Source organism: Suricata suricatta, chromosome 16 (genome assembly GCF_006229205.1).
Source record: "Suricata suricatta isolate VVHF042 chromosome 16, meerkat_22Aug2017_6uvM2_HiC, whole genome shotgun sequence".
NCBI classification, from domain to species: Eukaryota; Metazoa; Chordata; class Mammalia; order Carnivora; family Herpestidae; genus Suricata; species Suricata suricatta.
In genome coordinates, this window is record NC_043715.1 from 35,298,531 (window position 1) to 35,323,874 (window position 25,344).

The following is a 25,344-nucleotide window of genomic DNA, read 5'->3' on the forward strand; positions in this document are numbered from 1 at the left end:
TCCCAGCACCACATGCTAAAGAGGCAGTCTTTTTTCCATCGGATACTCTTTCCTGCTTTGTCAAAAATTAATTGACCGTACATTTGTGGGCCCAGTTCTGGGTTCTCTATTCTATTCCATCGGTCTATGTGTCTGTTTTTGTGCCAACACCATACTGTCTTGATGATGACAGCTTTGTAGTAGAGGCTAAAGTCTGGGATTATGATGCTTTCCATTTTGCTTTTCTTCTTCAATATTACTTTGGCTATTCGGGGTCTTTTGTGGTTCCATACAAATTTGAGGATTGTTCTAGCTTTGAAAAGAATGTTGGTGCAATTTTGATGGGGATTGCATTGAATGTGTAGATTGCTTTGGGTAGTAATGACATTTTCACAATGTTTAATCTTCCAATCCATGAACAGGGAATATTTTTCCATTTCCTGGTGTCGTCTTCAATCTCTTTCATAAGTTTTCTATCGTTTTCATCATATAGGTCTTTTACATCCTTGGTTAGGTTTACTCCTAGGTATTTGATGGTTTTTCGTGCAGTCGTGAATGGGATCAGTTTCTTGATTTCTCTTTCCGTTCCTTATAAAAATTTCTTGATGTATCAATATTTATCACTAAGTTGGTCATCTGAATGTAATGAAATCCATTGATTCTAATAACTGTTAAATCTTCTCCATCTAGAGATAAAGAGCAAAAAAAATCCAAATCATAGTTTGGTGTCACTGAAGTTCTCAGAGGACTACCCCAGGATGAATAGTGAATTTTGTTAAGTCAGAATCCTCAGATGCCGGTGTTGTCTTTGCCTCTGAGATCAACATTTAACACTAATAATTCTGCTGTGTAAATTAATGTTCCCTTTAAGTTTAGTTTAAGAGACATAACTTTTTCTTTGAAATTTGTATATGTTTATGAAGAAGTGTGGTCATAGGGAAGCACATGTTACTAGAGTTTGCCATAGGAAAAAAAATAGAGACACTTGGTATTTATTATTAAGTTTTCCCCTCTTTACAAAATTAGACCAAGAGAAGACATTTCCATTTTTGTAAGTGATTATAATTCAAAAATGGATTTATTTGGTTGTTGTTACTCTCAAATTCAGTGTTATTTTGATTGTTAAATATTGTAACAGACTAGATTTAACTTTCATATTTATATGTAAGTCTTTGCTGCCTTCCTTTTCATCTCATTGTGTAAGAGGCATTTTATCTTTGGTAATTTTTTTTTTATTAAGGTGAAATTTATATCACATAAGATTAACCATTTTAAAGTGAATAAGTTAGTGACATTTAGTATATTTGCAGTATTATGCAACTATTTCTGTAAAGTTACAAAACATATTTATCACTCCCAAAGGAAACCTTGTACTCAGTAAGCAGTTATTCCCCCACTCTCTCTTCTGCTAACCACCAGTGTATTTTCTTTATTCTTATTTTTAATGTTTGTTTATTTTTGACTGATAGAGCACAGGTGTGCACGTGTGTGTGCCCAAGCAGGAGAGGGGCAGAGCGGCAGAAAGAGGATCAGAAGTGGCTCAGAGAGCCCTATGCAGGGCATGAACTTACGAATCATGAGATAATGACCAGAGCCAAAATCAGAAGCTTACCCAACTGAGCCTCCCAGGCACCCCTCTACTTTCTGTTCTATGGATGATTTACTTGCCTGTTCTATGTATTTCATATGAATGGAGTCATACAATACGTTGTCTTTTGTGTCTGGCTTCTTTCTCTTAGCAAAATGTTTTTTTAGTTTCATTCATGTCACATATATTACTACTTTGTTCCTTTTCATGACTGAATAATATTCCAGTTTATGTGTTCATGTATATGTATATACCAGAACTTAACCATTCATCTGTTGATTCTTTAGTAATTTTTAATTAAATACATAATCTAAACATTCTAAAACCAGCTCATTCCTTCCTACAGTGAACATTTGTGAATGTCACATAACATAATATAAAAATGGCCATCATTTGTAATTGTAATACAATGCATACTGCAATAGAGGTGTACACACAGTATTTATATAGCATAAAGGATGGCGTAGTTAATTCTGCTTGACAGGTAGATCTAATTAATTTTGCAAACAGGGTTTTGCTGATAACAAAGAGAAGAATATCTATATAATATTTTGTCCATTTTAACTGTAGATTTCTCTATTTGAAATGAACTTGAGAGTATTCCTTATGGTCTTTTACAATTGTCACTAATATTAATTTCAGCTGTTTTATTTCTAACCTCTTTAATTCCTTTTTCTGTATTGCCTGAGAAGGTCAGTGTTACATAAACTGCTTTCTTGAACTAAGAATAGACTAAAATGCAGATGAAAAGTAGGATGGTGAAAAAAAGAGGCTTTTAGAGATTTGGGTTAGACTATACCTATCACAAAGACTAGATTGATTGGATGGTTATGTTCTGGTTGGATTCAAACTAACACCACATGTTTTTTTGAGGCCAGCCTGCTACAAGAATGTTGACTCAGTTTCTGAGAGAGAAGAAATTCTGTACACATTACTGTTCCCCTTTGGCATTATTATGCTATTAACTTGGGTGATTGGGTATAGCTCTTGGTTCAATAGTTGTCAAAAATAGATAAATGGGTTTGAGATCTAGAACTGGAATGAGTCTTATATGAAAGCCTCAGAAAAGGACTATGGCTAGAACTACGGAGATAACAGATTTTTAATTTTTTTATTTTAATTTTACTTATTTTTAAAGGCTTATTTTGAGAGGGGGAGAGAGTGTACAAAGCACCTGGGTGTGGTGGGAGTGGGGCGCAGGGAGGGAGTGGGGAGAGAGAGAATCAATCCTCTGTAGGCTCCACCCACATGGGGCTGGATCCCATGAACTGCAAGATCATGACCTGAGCATGAACTGCAAGAGTGGAAATCAAGGGTCAGATGCTTAACCCACTGAGCCCCCCAGACCCCCAGAAATAACAGATTTTTTAGAAGTACTAATGGAACATTAATGGAAGTATTTTTATTTTTCAGCCTACAACACAGCAGTCACCTCAGGATGAGCAGGAAAAACTCTTGGATGAAGCCATCCAGGCTGTGAAGGTCCAATCATTCCAGATGAAGAGATGCCTAGTAAGAATGTCAATATGGGAGGCAAAATTGTAGTCTGTGTTTTCTAAAGTCATATAGCACCCTTGCTTCTGTTTTCATCCTGCCTCCCTCCACTGTGTGGAACAGTTCCAACAGAGAGCCCTCTTTACTTGCATTCGCATTTATGATTTGGGATTGTCTGTCTTCTCTACCAGAATGGAAGCTCCAGGAGGACAAGAGACCCTATCATCTATTTACACATAATATTTGACCTTAGTTATTAGGCTCATTGATTCTATACCTCAAACCTGAGGGTACTTGACACATTATGGGTGCTTAATAAATATTTGTTGAGCAAATATATTTAAAAGCTTTCAGTTTGGATTATTCAGCTTTTTTTCCTATCTTGAAGGCTTTTTGTTTCCATCCTGAATAGATACATATGTTTTGTAGCAACCAACTTAAAAATTATACTTATACCTACTGCTCTGTTTTCATATTCTAAAAGACAGGGAAGGAGGTAATCTGTAAAGAAACTAGATTCTCTGCATTAAAATTTATGAATATAGGCTGGTACTTCAAGTTATAGGTTGCTCTGATGATGAAGATGATGAGATCTTACCTTTGTAAAGTATCTTATAGTTTGTAAAGCTTAGAGATATGCTGTTTTAGCCACTTGTATCTAAAAAAAGTGTCTTGGAATGGAGAAGACGGGTGGGGATCGAACTTGACACTGCTTGCTTCTGTTTTTTCTGAGTCTGAATATTGCTTTCTGTATCTAAAGGCATTGTTTGCATTTATGTGTTCAGTGGACACCTGGGCATTGTGAGGAGGAAAGCATACTTAAAAAGATAGTCATTTTAGAGATCTCTGAAGAGTCTTTACTTATGACAAAGCCATTGTCAGGATAATATCTTGTGTTGAAAGAATTAGTGTGCCAGCCCTCCTGATTGTAGGAAATGTGAATTAATGGAGCTAGTTTCACAGTCACTCGGGGTTGAGAAGATGAGAGTTATGCCAGGAAATTTGCAGTCCTAGTTACATATGACTTGCTAAGAAACTTTGCAGTCCTGGTGAACCATGAATCTTTTTCTTTCAGTAGAGAAGGCAAAGTGAAGCTAAAGCTGATTTGCATGAGATTAAAATATATTAAGTACTACATACTGTGTAACAAATCCAAGTTAAATATTTATTTAAATTAAGCTTTCTCATCAATTCTCTTGGTATTTCTGTAGGACAAAAACAAGCTTATGGATGCTCTGAAACATGCTTCTAATATGCTTGGTGAACTACGGACTTCTATGTTATCACCAAAGAGCTACTATGAACTTTGTATCTTTTGAGTGTTGAAAATGGAACATTTTCATCATACTTTTTTCTTGATAAGGCCATATTTTGTTTGTTCCTTATTATGCTTTTCTGGCTTCACATTATTTTTCATTGTCTTAACCAAATAGTACTTCTCCATGGTAATTTTGTAAGTGAGAAAAAGAAAAACTAAATATCAGAAGCCCTTTTTCTATGCTTAAACTTCTATAAATAGGTTGTTGTAATTTCTAGTCCCTTCATGAAGGATATTGAGGCTATTAGGTAGTTGGTTCTTTAATGCTTAGATTTTGTTATGCAGTATTCTGAAATGGAAATGAATTCTATGATTTGCCATTTCAAAACCCTTTAGTAATCTGTTAGGCAATCCTTATTTATATCCCTTTGCTTTACCAGACATATTTACATTTTTTCTTTTTTTAACATTTATTTATTTTTGAGAAACAGAGAGAGTCAGAGTGTAAGCAGGGGAGGGACACAGAGAGAAGGAAACCCAGAATCCAAAGACAGGCTCCAGACTCTGAGCTGTCAGCACAGAGCCTGACGCGGGGCTTGAACCCATGAACCATCAGATCATGCCCTGAGCCAAAGTCGGACGCTTAACTGACTGAGCCACCCAGGCACCCCTACCAGACATCCTTAAAAATCCTTATTTTATTTTTTTTTCTTTAGTATTTCATTTCATTTACTTTTAAAGTTTTTAATCACATGGTGCTCATCACTTAAGCTAAGTCCCCTCCTTAATCCTCATCACCTATTTCACCCATCCTCCAACTCCTCTCCCCTCTGGTAACCATCAGTTTATTCGCTATAGTTAAGAGTCTCTTTCTTGGTTTGTCTGTCTTTTTTCTCTTTGCTCATTTATTTTGTTTCTTAAGTTCCACATATGAGTGAACAAAATCTTTATTTAAAAACTTTTTTTTAATGTTTATTTAATTTTGAGAGAGGGAGAGACAGAGCATGAGCAGGGGAGGGGCAGAGAGAAAGGGAGACAAAATCTGAAGCAGGCTCCAGGCTCTGAGCTGTTAGCACGGAGCCCCACGCAGGGCTTGAACTCACGAACTGAGAGATCATGACCTGAGCTGAAGTTGCGTGCTTAACTGACTGAGCCACCCAGGTGCCTCGCAAAACCTTTGAAATAAGAAAAGCCCATTGAAATTGTCTTCACTTAAACACACACTTACTTAAAGAACTGATGTTTAAGGTAATCTGCCCAGTAGTTTAATGACTCCAACAAGTTCCAGAGTGTTGCTTAGGCTGGCTTAGCTTTATTAATCCTTAATCATAATGAAAAGATATGGCTATTTCTGATGAACTACACTATTTGGAGGTCTACCTGACAGATGAATTTGCTAAAGGAAGAAAAGTGGCAGATCTCTATGAACTTGTGCAGTATGCTGGAAACATTATCCCAAGGCTGTAAGTAATTGAGAATCTGAAGGCTTTTATAACTGCGTTTTCCACTTTATGTTATAGACTTTAAACTTAGATTTTTAAAAATCATTTTTAAGGTTATCGTATTTCTTAAATTGATATTAATATTTTGGTAGATACTCTGGGTTTCCTTTTTTTAATGTTTTTATTTATTTTGAGAGAGAGAGAAGAAAGAAACAGAACACAAGTGGGAGAGGGGAAGAAGGAGAGGGAGACACAGAATCCAAAACAGGTTCCGGGCTCTGAGCTGTCAGCACAGAGCCTGATGTGAGGCTTAAACTCATGAACCATGAGATCATGAACTGAGCTGAAGTTGGATACTTACCCGATTGAGCCACCCAGGTGCCCCCCCTTTATTGTTTTAATATTTATTTTTGAGAGAGAGAGAGAGAGAGCGTGCGCGCGCACACACACACACACACACACACACACACACACACACACACACACAAGTGTCGGGGAGGGGCAGAGAGAGAGGGAGACAGAATCTGAAGCAGGCTCCGAGCTGTCAGTGCAGAGTCTGATGGGGGCTTGAACTCACAAATCGTGAGATCATGACCTGAGCCAATGTTGGACATTTAAGCAACTGAAATACCCACACACCCCAGTAGTCTGGGTTTTCTTTTAAGGTTTTAGGGTATAATTAATTTTACTTTTTATATAGATAGTTGAGGAATTTTAGAAATAGAAAAGTGGACATACTGTTTTAATGTCTTGACTACTAGAAAAATTAATGACGTGTATTCTCTTCCTAATATGTTTAAAGGTGATTACGAAACTCGTGTGTATATATGTTTGCATGTACATATATATTTGTACATATGTATTTGTATACTTATATACACAAATGTATTTGTATATGTATACAAATATACACATATATAACCTGTATGTAAATATATATGTAAGTTGGGGCAAGGTCAGTGAGTGGTTTTATATATATATAATATATTTTTGTTTGTTTTGTTTTGTTTTTTTAATGTTTATGTTAGAGTGTGCAGGCAAGTGGGGGAGGGGCATAGAGAGGGAGACAGAGAATCTGAACCTGGCTCTGCACTAACAGCAGAGAGCCTGATGAGGGGCTTGAACCCACAAACCATGAGATCATGACCTGAGCCAAAGTCAGATGCTTAACTGACTAAGCCACCCAGGCACTATGGTTATATTTTAAATTGGATATTTTTTATGGTGCAGAAAAAAAACATCCATGTCTTGCTTAATAGGTTCATAGTTAGTATGTTTGGACATAATCAAATTCTTGATTTGAAGATTTTATTTATTTATTTATGGATATTTTCTTTTTTAATCAAATGTTTTCTCATAATCCTCCTAGTTATCTATTGATCACGGTTGGAGTGGTGTATGTCAAATCATTTCCTCAGTCCAGGAAAGATATTTTGAAAGATTTGGTAGAAATGTGTCGTGGTGTGCAGCATCCATTAAGAGGTTTATTTCTTCGGAACTATCTTCTTCAGTGTACCAGAAACATCTTACCTGATGAAGGAGAGCCAACAGAGTAAGTGATTTTCTTCCTTGATTTGTTGTAATATTTTTTTGTTGTAAAATATATCAGAAGTATAGAAAAGTGTTTGGAAGAAAATAAAGCTCAGTAATTCTACGCACAGCCAACTAGCCACTTGTAGCATTTCATGTATAGATTTCCCCTGTGATACAGAACTCTTGAGTATGTGTGGTGAAATGTAAAATGTACTATTGTGAAACTTAATGTCTGTGAAATATTAGAACCTGCTTTTTTCATTTAACACAATTGAGAGCATTTTTTCATTTCATTAAGTGTTCTTTAAAGTGTGACCTTTTAAATTATATTTGTGATGAAATCATGAGGTATGCTTAACTTTTTCCATGAGCTAGGCTAATTTTCATATTGTTGGGTTTTTTTAAATTTTTAAATGTTTTATTTATTTTTGAGAGAGAGAGAAAGTGAGCAGGGGAGGGGCAGAGAGAGAGGGAGACACAGAATCCGAAGCAGGTTCCAGGCTCTGAGCTAGCTGTCAGCACAGAGCCTGACGTGGGGCTCGAACCCATGAACCGTGAGATCATAACCTGAGCCGAAGCCGCACGCTTAACTGACTGAGCCACCCAGGTGCCCCTCATATTGTTTTTTGAGTAGCTTATCAGTGTTATAATTTATGGACTGCTAGATAACCTGGATATAAGTGGCTTAAATTATCTGTGTACACAAATTACATATTAACTCCAAAACTGAGAAAACAAAAGCCGTTGAAGAGCCCTGTCTCTTGTGACTAGTATTCCAGTACTCACATTCATTGCACTTTTATACTACAAGTGTGGATGGTCAGCCAACTGTTCTCTTCAGTTAACTAGATGAACTATTTATGTGAATATTCCATAGATTGAGGAACTTAATTTCTTTTTGTTCAATCTTATTTATTTTTATTATTTTTTTATTATTATTTAGGTAATCTCTGCACCCAACATGGGGCTTGAACCCATGATCCCGAGATCAGGAGTCATATGCTCTACCTACTGAGCCAGCCAGGCACATCTCGTTTATTTATTCATTTATTTCTAAGGTGTACAATTCAATAAGTTTTTATTATATCTATAATAGTTCCTTTTTTCAAATTTTTAAAAATGTTTTTATTTATTTTTGAGAGAGAGACAGAGCATGAGTGAGGGAGGAGCACAGAGAGAGGGAAACCCAGAATCCGAAGCAGGCTCCAGGCTCTGAGCTGTCAGCACAGAGCCCGATGCAGGGTCCGAACTCGTGGACGAGATCATGACCTGAGCCGAAGTCGTATACTCAACCAACTGAGCCACCCAGGCACCTTTAACAGTTCCTTTTTAAGAGAAAAAGAATATAATAAAAATTTACCATGCATATGACGAAGTTAAGCAGTATGGAAGAGGTAAAAACTTAAGTGTTGAGATGGTGAGGTTATTTGTTTTATTATAATTTGACTGTCAGTTTTGAGTATTTTTTTTGTTTTTTTTTTTTTTGAGAGAGAGAAAAAAAATCCCAAGAGAATCAAGGAAAGACTTGAACTTATGAACCGTGAGATCATCACCCCAACTGAAATCAAGAGTCAGATTCTTAACTGACTGAGCCACCCAGGCACCCCAATTTTGAGCATTTAATTAAGCAATCATTAAAAAAATTTTGGAAAACTATGTTCGCTATCCTAGGAGATGAAAAATAAGCAGGAAATAACATAGTCTCTTCCCTCTCAAAACTTATATTCCAATTGGAACCATAAAATCTTCAGTAAAATGATATAATTAGCAGTATGCTTTTTGAATTAATTGAGTTGCTATACGAACAAGTTGGCACCGAGTAGAGAGTGGAGGAAAGTTTTTTTGTCCCTTTATACTTACACTGTGTTCTCTCCCTGGTAGTTTTTTTCCCTTGAGTCTGTTTCCCTTGAAACTGAACACTAAGCCAATGAAGTTAAAGTATCTTATAGAAAACACTGATGTATTAATGCGATAAGGAAATGCACAAGGGAAAGGGATAACAATTAAGTTGGTCCTATAACATAGCATATATAAAGATATTTTCAACTGTCTCTTTGCAGTGAAGAAACAACTGGTGATATCAGTGATTCCATGGATTTTGTACTACTCAACTTTGCAGAGATGAACAAGCTCTGGGTGCGAATGCAACATCAGGGGCATAGCCGAGACAGGGAAAAAAGAGAACGAGAAAGACAAGAGCTGAGGATTTTAGTGGGAACCAATTTGGTGCGCCTCAGTCAGTTGGAAGGTGTAAATGTGGAACGTTACAAACAGGTTTATATCCTTTTACTTGTCACTTTTTCTTATGTCATGAGATGCAAATTGAAGTCTAATTTTTAAAAATATTTTTATCAAATACTACTTTGAAAATAGTTTTAAAACTAAAAAGGATTTAAGTAAATTGATTTTCAGTTTGTGTATTGGAAGACTCAATATTAAGATACCAATTTTTCTGAAATTGAGATCAACTACATATTACTATAAATTTACTCTAAAAACTACAGTAAGATAATACAATATTGGTGGGAGGGATAAATAAACACATAAATCAGTGGGGGAAATAAAGCAGAGATTGATAAGCTGTTTCTAAAAGGAAGAATAGTAATATATTTTTTGATTTTGCAAGAACTAAACTGCAGGTAAAGTGAAAAGCAACAACAGACAATGTGGAAGTGATTTACAAAAACATATAATTGAGCTAGATTTGCTGTGTCCTGAAAAAGATAATCCAGAATGGGCTCACTTAGATATGATAAATTACTTTTGATGAACATGTAATGGTAACCGTATCAACCAATATTTAGTTCTGAAACAATTGGACATCTGTGTGCAAACAAAACCCTTGAACTGTGACCCATTCTCATACCATGTAGAAAAACTCAAAAATGGATCAGAGGTGTAAATATAAAACCATAAAACTTTTAAAGTTTTTTTTAATGTTAATTTATTTCTAAGAGAGAGAGAGAGACACACAGAGTGCAAGTGGGGGAGGAGCACAGAGAGAGGGAGACACAGAATCTGAAGCAGGCTCTAGGCTCTGAGCTGGCAGCACAGGGCCTGACATGGGGCTCAAACTCACAACTGCAAGTTCATGACCTTAGCCAAAGTCGAACACTTAACTGACTGAGCCACCCAGGCATTTCAAAACTATAAAACTTTTAAAAGAAAACACAGAAGAAATCTTTATAATGTTGAATTAGACAAAGATTTCATAGGACACAAAAGGACTCAAGTTATAGAAGAGAAAAAAAATTGATAAAATGAACTTACTAAATAGAAGCCCAGAATTTTTTACTTAAATTTTTATTTAAAAATTTTTTTATAGATGTGCTATATGTGTGTGTGTGTGTGTATACATACATACATACATATATACATATGTGTGTACACACACACACACACACACACACACACACACACACACACACAATGGAATATTACCCGGCAATCAAGAAGAATTAAATCTTGCCATTTGCAACTATGTGGATGGAACTAGAGGGTATCATGCTAAGCGAAATTAGTCAGAGAAAGACAAATATCATAGGACTTCACTCATATGAGGACTTTAAGATACAAAACAGATGAACATGGGGGAAGGGAAGCAAAAAGTATATAAAAACAGGGAGGGAGACAAAAACATAAGAGATTCTTAAATATGGAGAACAGAGGGTTGGAGGAGTTGTGGGGGGTGGGATGAGCCAAATGGGGAAGGGGCATTAAGGAATCTACTCTTGAAATCATTGTTGTAGTACATGCTAACTAACTTGGATGTAAATTTAAAAAATAATTTAAAAAGTTCTTCTGTAAAATGTTAAAAGTTAACTGAAATATGGGTAAGAAAAATCCAAAATAAGATTTTCAAATTAATAGTTTATGTTATAGAGGAGTGGTTTAGGATTTAAAAATAATGCTGTTTTTTTGTTGTTTTTTGTTTGTTTGTTTTTTCACTCTCTTCTAGATTGTTTTGACTGGGATATTGGAGCAAGTTGTGAATTGTAGAGATGCTTTGGCTCAAGAATATCTCATGGAGTGTATTATTCAGGTAAGAACATTTCACTTTTTAAAAGGCGTCGTTTTGTCTTTCATTAATTTTCATTGTTTTGAAAAAAATTTTTGATAGAATATAAGCTGGCCTGAGTAAGGATTTTCTCTTACTGATAACTTGGTCTTTGTACTGATGTGTTTTCTCCCCCCAAAATGTAGGGAAGAGTAGCTTTCATGTCCTCTAGTTCTCATTAGTTTTAGTTTACTTGTAGATGTACTTTGGTGATTGGAATATTTTTGTCTGGCTTTATGTCTGAAGAGGATCAAAAGTAACGTATGTGAATTAAGTTGTATGAGAGTAAAACGATTGTTTCCACAAATACGACCTTTGCCGTAAGTACAGGATATGATGTGAAATACTCTTACTTTTATCAGTCAATCATTATTTGATCTCCAGGTTTTCCCTGATGAATTCCATCTTCAAACTTTGAATCCTTTTCTCCGGGCCTGTGCTGAGTTACACCAAAATGTAAATGTGAAAAACATAATCATTGCTCTAATTGATAGGTAAGCATTTCCAGCACTGGAGGGCAGTGTTCTGACTTGGGACTAATGAATTTAAAACAGTTTTGTGATTTACTTATTTCTGTTACATCCTTATTAATGATTTTAACGTAATTACATTATGAACAGTTTAGTTCTGTAAGTACGATTATCTACCAGGTTCTTGCCTAGCTTAGGCATGAATGAGGCTTAGCAGCAGACATGGAGATAGTGAATACTCCTGTTTTTTGTTTTTTAAATTGTTTTAAATATTTATTTTTGAGAGAGAGAAAGAAAGAGCAAGCGCAAGCAGTGGAGGGACAGGCAGAAAGAGAGAGAGAGAGACGCAGAATCCAAAGCAGGCTTCAAGTTCTTACCTGTCAGCACAGAGACCAATGTGGGGCTTGAATTCATGAGCCATGAGCGTGACTTAAGACAAAATTGGATGCTTAACTGACGGAGCCACCCCAGTGGCCCATGAATGCTCTTAATCTAGATACACAGACATGTGAAAAGATGCTCAGTATCATTCATCATCAGGGAAATACAAATCAAAACTACAATGAGATGATACCTCAATTAATTAGCATTTAATTGGCAATGTTATACAGATCCATCATTTAAATCTTACAAATCCAAAGAATAAAAAAATTTTTTTTATAGTAATGAAAGTTACCTTTTAGTGGGAACTGATTTGACTTGGAGGGTTTTGTTTTTTTTTAATCAGGTATCCATTCGCTATAGATGATTAAGAATGTTTAGGTAATTACTCTGTCATCACATTTTTTGAAAGAAGAATTTTGAAATATTAAATATGTTTGGTAAATTCCTTTTAGGTTTAAATTTTATTTCTTTGGCCATTGGTCTTGTTTGAAAGTGTAAAACTTTGCCTTTGATAATGGTTTTAGTGAGTGCCTGCTTGGCAGCCATGCTGAGTGCCAGGATATAATAGATGTCCTGCTTGTGAGCCCAGATCTACTTGATTAGGCTTCAAACCATATGACAGAATTGCCCTTTAAAGATTTATGGTATAGTATAAAATATGGTATATGTAGTAAAAACTCAGTGAAATAAGACATCATTGACAAAACTATTCAGTTAAAAATGAATTGACCACTTTCATATTAAACAAAAATAAACTCAAAATGGATTAAAGACCTAAATGTGAGACATGAACCCATAAAAATCCTAGAAGAGTACAGGCAGTAATTTCTCTTGACATTGCCCATAGCAACATTTTTTTAGATGTCTCCTGAGGCAGGGGAAATAAAAGCAAAAATAAACTATTGGGACTATATCAAAATAAAAAGTTTCTGAGACGCCTGGGTGGTTCAGTCAGTTAAATGTCCAACTCTTAATTTTGGCTCAGGTCATGATCTCAAAAGTTCATAGGATTGAGCCCCATGTCAGGCTTGGTGCCATTACAGAGCCTGCTTGGGATTCTCTCTCTTTCTCTAAATAAATAAATAAATAAGCTTAAAAAAAGTTTCTGCGTAGTGAAGCAAACAATGAACAAAACTAAAAGGCAGCCTACTGAATACGAGAAGATATTTGCAGATGACATCCAATAAAGGGATAGTATCCAAAATATATAAAGAACTGATAAAATTCAACACTCAATGAACAATCCAATTTAAAAAATTAGCCAAAGACATGAACAGACATTTCTCCAAAGAAGACATACAGATAACCAGCAGACATGTGAAAAGATGCTCAGTATCATTCATCATCAGGGAAATACAAATCAAAACTCCAATGAGATGATACCTCACACCTCTCAGAATGGCTAAGATCAAAAATGCAAGAAACAACAAGTGTTGGTGAGGATGTGGAGAGAAAAACCCTCTTGCACTGTTGATCAGAATGCAGACTGGAATAACCACTGTGGAAGACAGCGTGGAGGCTCCTCAGAAACTTAAAAACAAATCTACTCTACCATCCACTAGTCACACTACTGCATATCTACCCCCAAAATACAAAAACACTAGTTCAAAGGGATACACACACCCCTGTGTTTTTACTGCATTATTATTTACAATAGCCACATTATGTAAGCAGCCCATGTGACCACGAATAGATGAATGGGTAAAGATGTGTTATATACACATACATTTAGCTATAAAGAATGAAATCTTGCCATTTGTAATGACATGGATGGAGCTGGAGAGTATTAGGCTAACTGAACCAAGTCAGAGAAAGACAAATACTGTATGATTGCACTCATGTGAAATATAAGAAACAAAACACGTAAGCAAAGGAAAAAAGATGCATCCCAAGAAACAGATTCTTAACTGTAAGGAGCAAGCTGGTGCTTACCAGAGAGGAGGTGGGTGGGGGAGATGGGTGAAATAGGAGACGGGGATTAAGGAGGACAGGATGGTATATGGAATAATTTAATCACTATATTGAATACTGAAACTGATATAATACTGTTATACTGGAATTAAAGTAAAAATTTTAAAATGAATGGAGGGAATGGCTCCATTCCACGTTCTTTTCAAAATCTTTTTTAATGTTCTAGGGGAAATACCTTGTAGAAAATACAGTAAAGTATAAAGAGTAAAATGTCACCCTGCTCCCACTACTCAAATCCCTGTATTCGTTAAGATTATTTTCTTTTTCAGATTAGCTTTATTTGCTCACCGTGAAGACGGACCTGGGATCCCAGCAGATATTAAACTTTTTGACATATTTTCACAGCAGGTGGCCACAGTAATACAGGTTTGAATGGCTTTTCTAAATTCTCAAAATTTGGAAACTTGTCATCTGGTCGATCCTTTTGTGATTATTTAAAATAAATTCTGTGGTTTTCTTAACATTTCAGTCTAGACAAGACATGCCTTCCGAGGATGTTGTATCTTTACAAGTCTCTCTCATTAATCTTGCTATGAAGTGTTACCCTGATCGTGTGGACTATGTTGATAAAGTTCTAGAAACTACAGTGGAGATATTTAATAAGCTCAACCTTGAACAGTAAGTCAAAGTTACATTTTTGTAAAAACCCTCATAAAACACTTTTTTTAATCCCAGATTTGTTTTTCTTAATTGCTTTTGGAAATGATAATATTTGTCTGAAGCATTTGTTAGATTGCTTGCTTGGTGTTAATCAGAGCAGAAAGTGCCAACCGATTCCTTGATTGTGTACATAGATCAAATAGTGGCACTCATGGAGTATAAGCAGTCTCTCCATTTTAGAATACAAAGGAGTTTTCAAACTGGTAAGGAAATTAATAGTTGACCTTTGAACAGTGTTGAGGTTAGGAGCACTGACCTTCTGTACAATTGAAAAACTGCTTATAACTTTTGACTCCCCCAAAACTTAACTACTGATAGCCTACTGTTGACCAGAAGCCTTACTAAGAAAAACACTGGATTAACACATATTTTCTACGTTCTGTGTATTGTATACTGTATTATTACAATTAAGTAAGCCAGAGAAAATAAAATGCTGTAAGAATATTACAGGAAGAGAAAACATGTGTAAGTGGGCCTGCACAATTGTCGTGCATGGGTCAGCTGTGTTTATGTTAAGCAGTGTTTCCATCAGAAGTGATTTCCTGAAGATGAGTAAGTTGTGAAAAATTAGAAACATAAATGTATTTAAGGTGTAGAAGTTAAATTGGTTTAAAGAATATTTTTCTACTTTGGGCTTTGGTTTTGATATCATCAAGGAAAAGTCGATTTTGTTGCCTACTTGGGAGCTTCCTCAACTATGCTGTCCTGGTCTGTGGCATGCTCTGGTGGCCGCTGTGGGCAGTTCTTATCTCTGCCTTTTCACCGGGAGTTCCCCTACTGTCCCATCCTGCACTGCATCTTAACATGGGGGCAGTTGTTTTTTAATAATTAAAAGGTATAGTTTTGATAACAATAAAATTATTATTCATAATTTTGCTTCATACTATCTTTTTCCTTTCCATCTCCTTTCCGGTGGTTTAAGTTACATCAGGAAGATTTCTCATTTTCCTTTTACCGCCTTTTATTTGCCATTCCCCACCTTTTTTGGTTATTTCCATTTTCTGTGAACTGAAAAACATTCCAGATCTTGAATGTTAAATATGAGAGAAAATTAAATTGTGTTATCTATATTCCCCTACCAAGTAAGTTTTAAAGTAAAACTAGACAATAAGGAATTAGAAATCCCAACTTCTGAAGGTCTTATAAATGCCTCATCTCCACAGAATGCTCCTGTGAGCTACTACCTTAAGTGTAGCTGCTTTACCTTCATTACCAACATCTGACGCAGAAGAAACAGTTTGTTTTGTGGAGTTGCTAGTTTTGCATGAATTTTTCTTACTACTTATTTTCTTCATGAATATACAGTATTTATTGGCTATCCAGGAACTTAACTACCACTTAAAATACTTTCCTTAGAGCTAAATGTCAAATTCTACGTAGTCACTTTACCTCGAGCTATACAACCTGGTTAATGAGTTGGAGACTGTTAAATCGTATTTGTATTAATGGAAAGTTAAGAGATGAATACATATTTGTGTTTAGATAAAGATCTCTGTCTTCTCAGAAGAAGGTCACTGGAGTATTTTGAGATGGTGTGATTCACTTATTTCCTTTAATGTATAAATGAAAAATTTCACATTTTTATGCAATGAGTTATTTGTATATATAGAAAACTAATTTTATTCATTAAATGGCTGTTGTTTTTCTTTTTGTAGTATTGCTACCAGTAGTGCAGTTTCAAAGGAGCTCACCAGACTTTTGAAGATACCTGTTGACACTTACAACAATATTTTAACAGTCTTGAAATTAAAACATTTTCACCCACTTTTTGAGTACTTTGACTATGAGTCCAGAAAGAGCATGAGTTGTTATGTGCTTAGTAATGTTCTGGATTATAACACAGAAATTGTCTCTCAAGACCAGGTAAGAGAATACCAACATGCTATATTAGGAAAACAGACAATGTAGTTAGGGTTTTAGATCTTGAGAAAGACACATGAAGTGGGAGGAGAAAGTAATTTAATACTAAAAAGGGTTATAATCAGCTACTCATAAAAATCAGAAATATAAAGAAATTAACTATAATCCCATCAGCAAGAGAATAATACTGTTAATATTTGGTGCGTCTCTTTTCAGACTCTTGTCTATATCTGTATCAACATAAGTAAACTTTCTTAAAAGGAGTTATATTATTACTACTATTTGGTAACTTTATAAAACTAGAAACACTTTTGACAGTGATTTTATATGCTGATAGTTTCACTTCAGTGGATTTCTGTGTCTCTTGTGTTACAGGTGGATTCCATAATGAATTTGGTATCCACATTGATTCAGGATCAGCCAGATCAGCCCATAGAAGACCCTGATCCAGAAGACTTTGCTGATGAGCAGAGCCTTGTGGGCAGATTCATTCATCTTCTACGGTCTGAGGATCCTGACCAGCAGTACTTGGTATGAATACCTCAGTTACCATACATCTTCAACAGCTCCTGGTGAGATCAGATGTAGGTGTGCCTTAAATGTTCTAATGCAGCCGTGGCCTTAGAAGGTTTAAAAAAAATTGCAGCTGAATAAGAGATTAAGTGACACCCATGGACATTTACTTTACATATAAATGCATAATTGTGAGCTTACTGGGAACAAGCTGGTTGCTCTAGTTTCATTGAAGACTTCCTAAGAATTACAGAAAGCCTGGGGCGCCTGGGTGACTCAGTTGGTTGAGCGTCTGGCTTCGGCTCAGGTCATGATCTTATGGTTTGTGGGTTTGAGCCCCATGTCAGGCTCTGTGCTGACAGCTAGCTCAGAGCCTGGAGCCTGTCTTCGAATTCTGTGTCTCCCTCTCTCTCTGACCCGCCTCTGCTCACGCTGTCTCTCTCTCTTTCAAAAATAAAACCTTAAAAAATTTTTTTTAAAAATCACAGAAAGCCCATCTTCCTTTAGTTGGGTGTTCAGTATTCATTGCATGTTCATTTTCATTTTCAACTGTGCTTTTAGAATTGTCCAGTGTTTATTATAATAAAATTTAAAGTATAAGCAACAGCCCTTATATTCAGTTGTATTTATGTTTCCAAATATAAGTTGTATGTGTTTGCCACATTGAAAATGTATGAAAGCACTTTAAAATTCAGATTGCCTTTTTCTTAACCTCTTTTTCCTGGTAAAAAACAATCAATTGAAGTTCTTCCTTTGTTTATCATTAGTCCTCAGTAAATCTGTGAAATGAATAGCATGTTGCCTAAATAGGAATATTAGTGACTGATAACAGATGATTTGTTTTAACGGAAGGTAGCACAGATGGCTGTTTAATTATTGTTTGGGCAAGGTGTAGTTTAACTGTTGTTAGATGCATGAGGCTCTATGGTTAGACTGCTATCATGAGGAACATTTTTATTTGAGGTTGAGTCCCGACTTTCTCCTATTGGTTTCTTTTGTCGTAGTTGACACTCTTGTACTCCTTCATAAGCAGGGAGAAAAAGAAACTGATTTCTGTTGGTGATATGATAGTGTTTGACTTGGCTTAATGATAAACATTCTGGGCACTTTAGTGTCACATGCTGTGCACTATATGTGATCTGTACATGGTGACTGTTCAAATATTTTAACTGATTCCCTTATGTTTCTGTCTTGCATACACACATACTTGTATTGGTTTTCACCAAATGCAGTAGTAGGAAGTAATGCCTTCCACATCTAGTCAGTTGATTATGCTTATGTACTGAGAATTAAGGCAAGGATTGTTAGCTCTGACTTTCCCAAGGGGGAATGCATTCTCTATCTGTCTGTATTATATCAGAGGATATTTTGTGAATACAGAATCTGCATATGTCACAGTGGGTCACACATAGTAAAAAATATTTCATGAATGTTTGTGTTTTTTCTGAAAAACCTGATGTTTCACATTGGCTCTTTTTAAAGTACATTGCCATTTCTTGTGACTTTAATGTTTTTTTTTTTTTCCCTGAATTAGGAGGTATGACATATCACCAATATGCATATAGCTGTTTTTGCTTCCTACTAATAGCCAACATTTTCTGAGGACCAGTCAGGAACTGGTAACACTTCAAATGTATTACTTGAAATATACTACCCCATTTTTCAAATGAAACTTTTATAGCCAAAATAAGGTAAATAATTTACTCAGGGTCATTCAGGTAGTTAAGTGTTAGAAACTATGATTTTCTTTACGTTTTATTTAAAAATACTTTTTTAATGTTTATTTTTGAGAGAAAGAGAGAGGCAGAGTATGAGCAGGGAAGGGGCAGAGAGAGAAGGAGACACAGAATCCGAAGCTGGCTCAGAGCCAGCTGATAGCTCAGAGCCTGACATGGGACTTGAACCCACAAGCCGAGAGATCATGACCTGAGCTAAAGTCAGATGCTTAACTGATTGAACTCCCCAGGCGCCCCTAGAAACCACTTTTAAATGTAAGTCTTCTTCAGAGCCTGCAATCTTTTTATATACATATTTATTATTATTTATTTATTTTTAAAATGTTTAGTGTTTGTTTATTTTTGAGAGAGTGACAGAGCATGAGCAGGGGAGGGACAGAGAAAGAGAGGGACACGCAGAATCCAAAACAGGTTCCAGGCTCTGAGCTGCGAGCCATGAGTTCATGACCTGAGCTGAAGTTGGACAGGTAACCAACTGAGCCACCCAGGTGCCCGTAATTTAATTCTTATTTATTTTTTAATTTTTTAAAGTTTATTTATTTTGAAAGAGAGACAGTACGTGTGCCAGTGGAGGAGCGGGGCGGGGGGAGGTGGAGAATCCCAAGCAGGATCTGTACTGGCAGTGCAGAGCCTGATGTGGGGCCTGAACCCATGAACTGTGAGATCATGAGCTGAGCCGAAGTCAAGAGTTGGATGCTTAACCGCCTGAGCCCCCCGGGCACCCCCAGAGCCTGCGGTCTTTATCAACACAGTGCACTTTGTACATGTATATATAAAAATATATTGACGTCTGTCTCTGTCTCTACCTGCTTGTGTAACCTTGGGCAGATTATGCAGCCTCTCTGAACCTCAGGCCTCTACATTTGTGAAATGGACTTACTATCTGTCTTGGTTGTCCTGTCAGTTGTATTGACCCAGCAAGATAAGAAACGTAAAGCATCTGCTGTAAAGCATGCTGTATCAGATGCAATAAAAAATGGTAGCAATGACAATGATTAGAGACTGTTTAATTTTATAAATGATTAATCATAGTGCAGGAAAAATTAATGTTTTGGGTGGGGTTTTTTTTGTTTTTTTGGGGTCAGATTTTAAACACGGCACGAAAACATTTTGGAGCTGGTGGAAATCAACGGATTCGCTTCACACTGCCACCTTTGGTATTTGCAGCTTACCAGCTGGCATTTCGCTACAAAGAGAATTCTAAAGTGGTGGGTTTGCTTTTAAGTATGTCACTACTTTTTTTTCTTTTTTCTTCATCTGTTCTGTGTTATTTATTATAGAAACTTTGAGACATAAACAAAAATAGACAATGGTACAATTAATTCCAGTTTCGATAAGTCAGTTCATTATGCATCCTGTATTAGGTGTTCCTAAGAGTGGTGCTGGTAGATTGCATAGTAGCTGAGGGAATCACATAAAAACACCTAGAAATGGAAGATTAAAACAGTATAAATTATGTGTTTCCTGTATGTAAAGATTACTTATGAGACATTGATAAGTTTGTTATAGAATTGGCTCAGAGTGCTTTAGTTTAGGAAAGATTTTACTTTCTCAGGGGCTTTACCGATTCTAAAGTGATACATAATCTCATGTAGAGGTTGCAAGTACGTAACAGGGAGGGTCTAATTCATGGTAGCTTTGCTAATGAAAAGGCCTGACGTTGCATAATAACCTCTCTCCAAAAGCCTAAAACGGAATTATTTTATGAATTGGGTACATTTTTTATGCACTTATTCCTTAAGCAGAATCATGGTTTAAGTCTTTAATGGTATAGTTTTATAGAAAATACTTAAATATGGCATACCTGATAGTTGGTCAGTCCGTGTTAAGGAGCAAGCCTCAGTAAACTTACTTTTCTAATAGTGGAGAAATAAGGTTCATTTAGTAGACGTGCCAGCATGACACAGCAGCTTTTGGCCAGTTTTTATTATGCCAGCCACTCATTGAGTCCCCTTCCCAGCATTCTATGTATAGATTTTGGTGAATGTAACAATGGTAATAGCAGCCAGCATTTACTGTGTGCCATATACTGTGCCAGGGACTATGCATTTCATCCTTTTAGCAAGTCTATACTATTACCTGATTTTAAAAATAAAAATAATTGATTGCTTTAATAAGAAATTTGGATGGTCAAACACAGATAAAATATTCAACCTCACTAGTAATTATAACAGTGAACCTCTATTTTACAAATTAAGCTGGAAAAGAAAAAAGAAAAATAAGGTTCAGCAGTGGCAAGGGTGTAATGATAATTCTCATCTAGTAGTGGTAGGTATGTGAAGTAGTACAGTGTTTCAAGAAGACTTTGGCAGTATGTAAGTAGAGCCTTAAAAGAGCTAATAATTTCACTTCTAAGAATATATACTAAGGAAATAATTAGGGATTCAGTAAAGCTTTATACAGAGCATTCATTGTGACATTGCAGATCATTTCCAAAAGGGAATAGTTAAGTAAATTATGCCACATCCAGTGTGTGAAATATTTTTAGTCATTAAAATGATTTCCAGTAACTTAGTATCATGAGGGAAAGTTTTATGACAAGATGAGTGAAAGAAAAGAAGTTTGGTGCAAGTATATGCAGCATGAACCCAATTTAACTCTTCTGATGAGTTACGTGGAAGTAGAAAACAAAACCAGAACAGAGATCCTAGTAATGTTACATTTGCATAGACTTTTAAAAAAGACCTTAACATCAGAATTTTATTAGTGATTATAACTGGGTGGTGGATTTAGGAATGATTTCAATTTTTAAAATTCTTTGGTTTATTTTCCTAATTCTGTCCAGTTGGGGTATATGTTGATTTTCTGATGAGGAAAAATAATGCCAAATATGCAAAAATTGTAAAGCCAGTAACTACAAATTGATGTTTGAGAAGACATCTTGATTCATTTGTGTGCTTCATAAATGAGACTGAGAAGCAGGATACCAGGAGGACCCTGTGCTCAGCTTTCTTATTTCCCTGTTTGTTCTAAAGATGTTGCACGTAAAGTGAATGTTCTTGAGCAAGTTAATCTTGAAAGTAAGGTAATTTATACTATTTTTTTCCTTTTAGGATGACAAATGGGAAAAAAAATGCCAGAAGATTTTTTCATTTGCTCACCAAACTATCAGTGCGTTGATCAAAGCAGAGCTGGCAGAATTGCCCTTAAGACTTTTTCTTCAAGGAGCTCTAGCTGCTGGAGAGATTGGTTTTGAAAATCATGAAACAGTAGCGTATGAATTTATGTCCCAGGTGATGGCCTGTCCTCCTTTCTGTGTTGTGTAGTCCGTTTTGCTGTGTTCAGCTCCCTGTCTGTAGTGACGGTGGTTAGTGCACGTGGATTTTGCCTTCTCTGAATTTGTAACTACTCCTTTCCCACCATCTTGGAACTCCTTAACACTATAGTCATATTGATTGATTTGGAACAGGAAAATGGAACAGTTACTGAGTGCTAGTGAGATTTTAAGATGTCCATTTGAGCCTAGGTAAAAGTGTGTCATGGGGTAAAAAGTTCCTTTATTCAGCTTGGGAACTCTGGGTTAAGCAAAAGTTGAAACAAGCTTCTTTGCTGGAAGTTGCAAGTATCTTCCCATGTCAGCTGTGTCTTGTCTTGTGCCTCTCCAAGGGAGGGGTCAGCGTCCTGTGTCCTGAAGGGACTACAGAGCGTCTCACACGATGGGGGTTTGGTGGGAAGTACTTTAGAAAATGCTTGAACAGATAGTAGTAAAGGTCTCTTCTGCTTCTTGTTCACCAGGCATTTTCTCTGTATGAAGATGAAATCAGTGATTCCAAAGCACAGCTTGCTGCCATCACCTTGATCATTGGTACTTTTGAGAGGATGAAGTGCTTCAGTGAAGAGAATCATGAACCTTTGAGGACTCAGTGTGCACTTGCTGCATCCAAACTTCTGAAGAAGCCCGATCAGGGCCGAGCTGTGAGCACCTGTGCACATCTCTTCTGGTCTGGCAGAAACACAGACAAAAATGGGGAGGAGGTAAGAGGAGAGGTCATTCCTAGTCATGCTGTAGAAGAGGGGATTGTTAGCTGGAAGTAGCTGCCATGACCTTGTGCACTGGAAGGGAAGCATTTAGAGTGCTTGGAAACCTGACAAAGAAAATTGCTTTGTTTATTAAAATAAATGAAATGGACAGTAATGTATCATGTATAGGGCGTTACATGCTGTAGTGAAGCCCCACTTTAAGGATATTGTAACACAGCAAGTATATACTACTACCTTTAAAAAGTACACATGATAGGGATGCCTTGGTGGCTCAGTTAAGCATCTGACTCTTGATTTCATCTCAGGTCATGACCTCATGGTTTGTGAGTCTGAGCTCCACTTTGCGCTGTGCACTGACAGTGCAGAGCCCACCTGGGATTCTCTCTTTTCTTAGCTCTCTCTCAAATTAAATAAATAAACATTTTAAAAATGGATATTCCTTAAAAAAATAATCATATAAAACATTTGTTTTAAAATATAGCTATGTCTTTAAAAAAAATGAAGAAGATTTAAATTTGTTGTGTGTCTTAAAAAAGAGCCACCATAGGGTTCTGTTTATTTCTTTGTGTGAAATGGGACATTTGTGATTCATTAATTCCTTTCATACTTTCCCCCCACCCCCAATCCCCTCACTTTTATTCTAGCTTCATGGAGGCAAGAGGGTAATGGAATGCTTAAAGAAAGCTCTGAAAATAGCAAATCAGTGCATGGACCCCTCTTTACAAGTGCAACTTTTTATAGAAATTCTGAACAGATATATCTATTTTTATGAAAAGGAAAATGATGCGGTAAGTAAACTATAATAAAATATTGGTAGTGAACTAATATTTCCTTTCCTGTTCTTCAGAGATTTGATACTTATTAAAGGTTATCATCTTGATACTTTGTTTTTTGTTAGTTTAAGAGGGTCACAGTTTAGAGAATGCTCCTACTAGTCCCTTTTATTCTCTAGTATCCCTTATTTTTTATGGTACATGCTTGATTATGAAACTGTGCGTGTTCTTTTGTAGGTCACAATTCAGGTTTTGAACCAGCTTATCCAAAAGATCCGAGAAGACCTCCCAAATCTTGAATCCAGTGAAGAAACAGAGCAGATTAACAAACATTTTCATAACACACTGGAGCATTTGCGTTTGAGGCGGGAATCACCAGAATCTGAGGGGCCAATTTATGAAGGTCTCATCCTTTAAAAGGAAGCTGGCTCGCCATTCTCCTTTCCATGTGCGTCCTGTGAGGGTTTATTACACTAGGTCTCCCTTCCACAGACTGTGCCTTTCAGAAATGCTGAGGTAGGCTTCCCATTTCTTACCTGTGATGTGTTTTACCCAGCGCCTCCGGACACTCACCCTCAAGACCTTAATAAAGTTATTCACTTCATAAGTGCTCAATCTGTCTGATCACCCCAGGTAGCATGATTGATCTGCTATTTAAAACTTGTGATCTATAAAAAAGACAAAAACAAAGAAAAACCCGACAACAACAAAAAACAGCAAACCATCACTTAGCTACTAATGAAGCCCTTCTTCCTTTACTTCGTTTTGTTGGTTGTGAAATTTCCTTCATTACTTGGAAGTACTAACCTGAAAGTGTCTGTCTCTGTTCTCTAGTCCAATTTGAGATTAATTTAGAGGAAAGGGATACTGTATGTGAAATTCAGCTTGGGTTTTTCCCTAAATGCAAGACAAGGCCATGTGTAATATTTTCCCTAAAACTAGTATATATTAATGCATGTCTGAAAAGTTTAAAGCACCATGGTCAAAACCAAAAGCTGTATTTTGCATATTTGGACTCTGTCATTCATTAAGAACCTATGTTTTCCTCTGGGCATATTTATCAAAATAATTTTGTTCTAAATAGTATAAAATAGAAAATTTGTGATCAGTATAATTTATGTATAACCTTCATTGTAAATTTAAGGGGAGATGCATCGTCAGTTACCATGATTTTTTTCTTTTTTTGCACCAGTGAAACAATAAAGTTGCTATTAACAATTTTGGACTTTTTACCCTTTCCTGCCAGATTTATAGGAGCGAGTAGAATGCCTGTGGCGTTTACTGGACAATCTTATGTTACGCACTTGCTGTTCATTTTAAGCACTTCTTGAGCAAGGCACCGTTTACTCTTCTGCTTATATCCATTTGCCTTCCTTTGCCTTATCCCGTTCTCCTTAGGCATGGTGCCTCCACATTAATTCCCAAAAGGCTCACCACCTTCGTCTGTCATTTAACAAATTATCCCAAAGCTTAGTGTGTTGAGACAACAGACATTTATCTCATGGTGTTCCGGCTTAGGATGCCTCATGATCTTGGCCGGAGCTGCAGCCACCTGAAGGTTCGGTGAGGGCTGGCTGCGAAGCTTATTCACATGGAGGACTCTGCTCCTTTCCTTGTGGGCCTTTACAGGGGCGACTAGGGTGTC

The 25,344-nt window shown here is 36.4% G+C and overlaps 1 protein-coding gene across 2 annotated transcripts in view; it reads left to right on the plus strand.

The window, feature by feature from the left end:
- The window catches only part of VPS35 (VPS35 retromer complex component), a 29,107-nt gene extending 4,190 nt beyond the window's left edge, over positions 1 to 24,917 (plus strand). For both annotated transcript variants that reach the window (XM_029925456.1, XM_029925455.1), the window contains exons 2-17: positions 2,981 to 3,079; positions 4,273 to 4,369; positions 5,659 to 5,782; positions 7,131 to 7,313; positions 9,355 to 9,568; positions 11,253 to 11,336; positions 11,736 to 11,845; positions 14,446 to 14,542; positions 14,646 to 14,794; positions 16,492 to 16,699; positions 17,072 to 17,227; positions 20,031 to 20,153; positions 21,999 to 22,178; positions 22,681 to 22,920; positions 23,571 to 23,714; positions 23,937 to 24,917. In XM_029925456.1, coding sequence (XP_029781316.1) covers positions 3,065 to 3,079; positions 4,273 to 4,369; positions 5,659 to 5,782; positions 7,131 to 7,313; positions 9,355 to 9,568; positions 11,253 to 11,336; positions 11,736 to 11,845; positions 14,446 to 14,542; positions 14,646 to 14,794; positions 16,492 to 16,699; positions 17,072 to 17,227; positions 20,031 to 20,153; positions 21,999 to 22,178; positions 22,681 to 22,920; positions 23,571 to 23,714; positions 23,937 to 24,116 — 2,304 coding nt within the window. In that variant the 5' untranslated portion in view covers positions 2,981 to 3,064 and the 3' untranslated portion in view covers positions 24,117 to 24,917. The remainder of the gene's footprint in view (positions 1 to 2,980; positions 3,080 to 4,272; positions 4,370 to 5,658; positions 5,783 to 7,130; positions 7,314 to 9,354; positions 9,569 to 11,252; positions 11,337 to 11,735; positions 11,846 to 14,445; positions 14,543 to 14,645; positions 14,795 to 16,491; positions 16,700 to 17,071; positions 17,228 to 20,030; positions 20,154 to 21,998; positions 22,179 to 22,680; positions 22,921 to 23,570; positions 23,715 to 23,936) is intronic.
- The last annotated feature ends 427 nt before the right edge of the window (positions 24,918 to 25,344 follow it).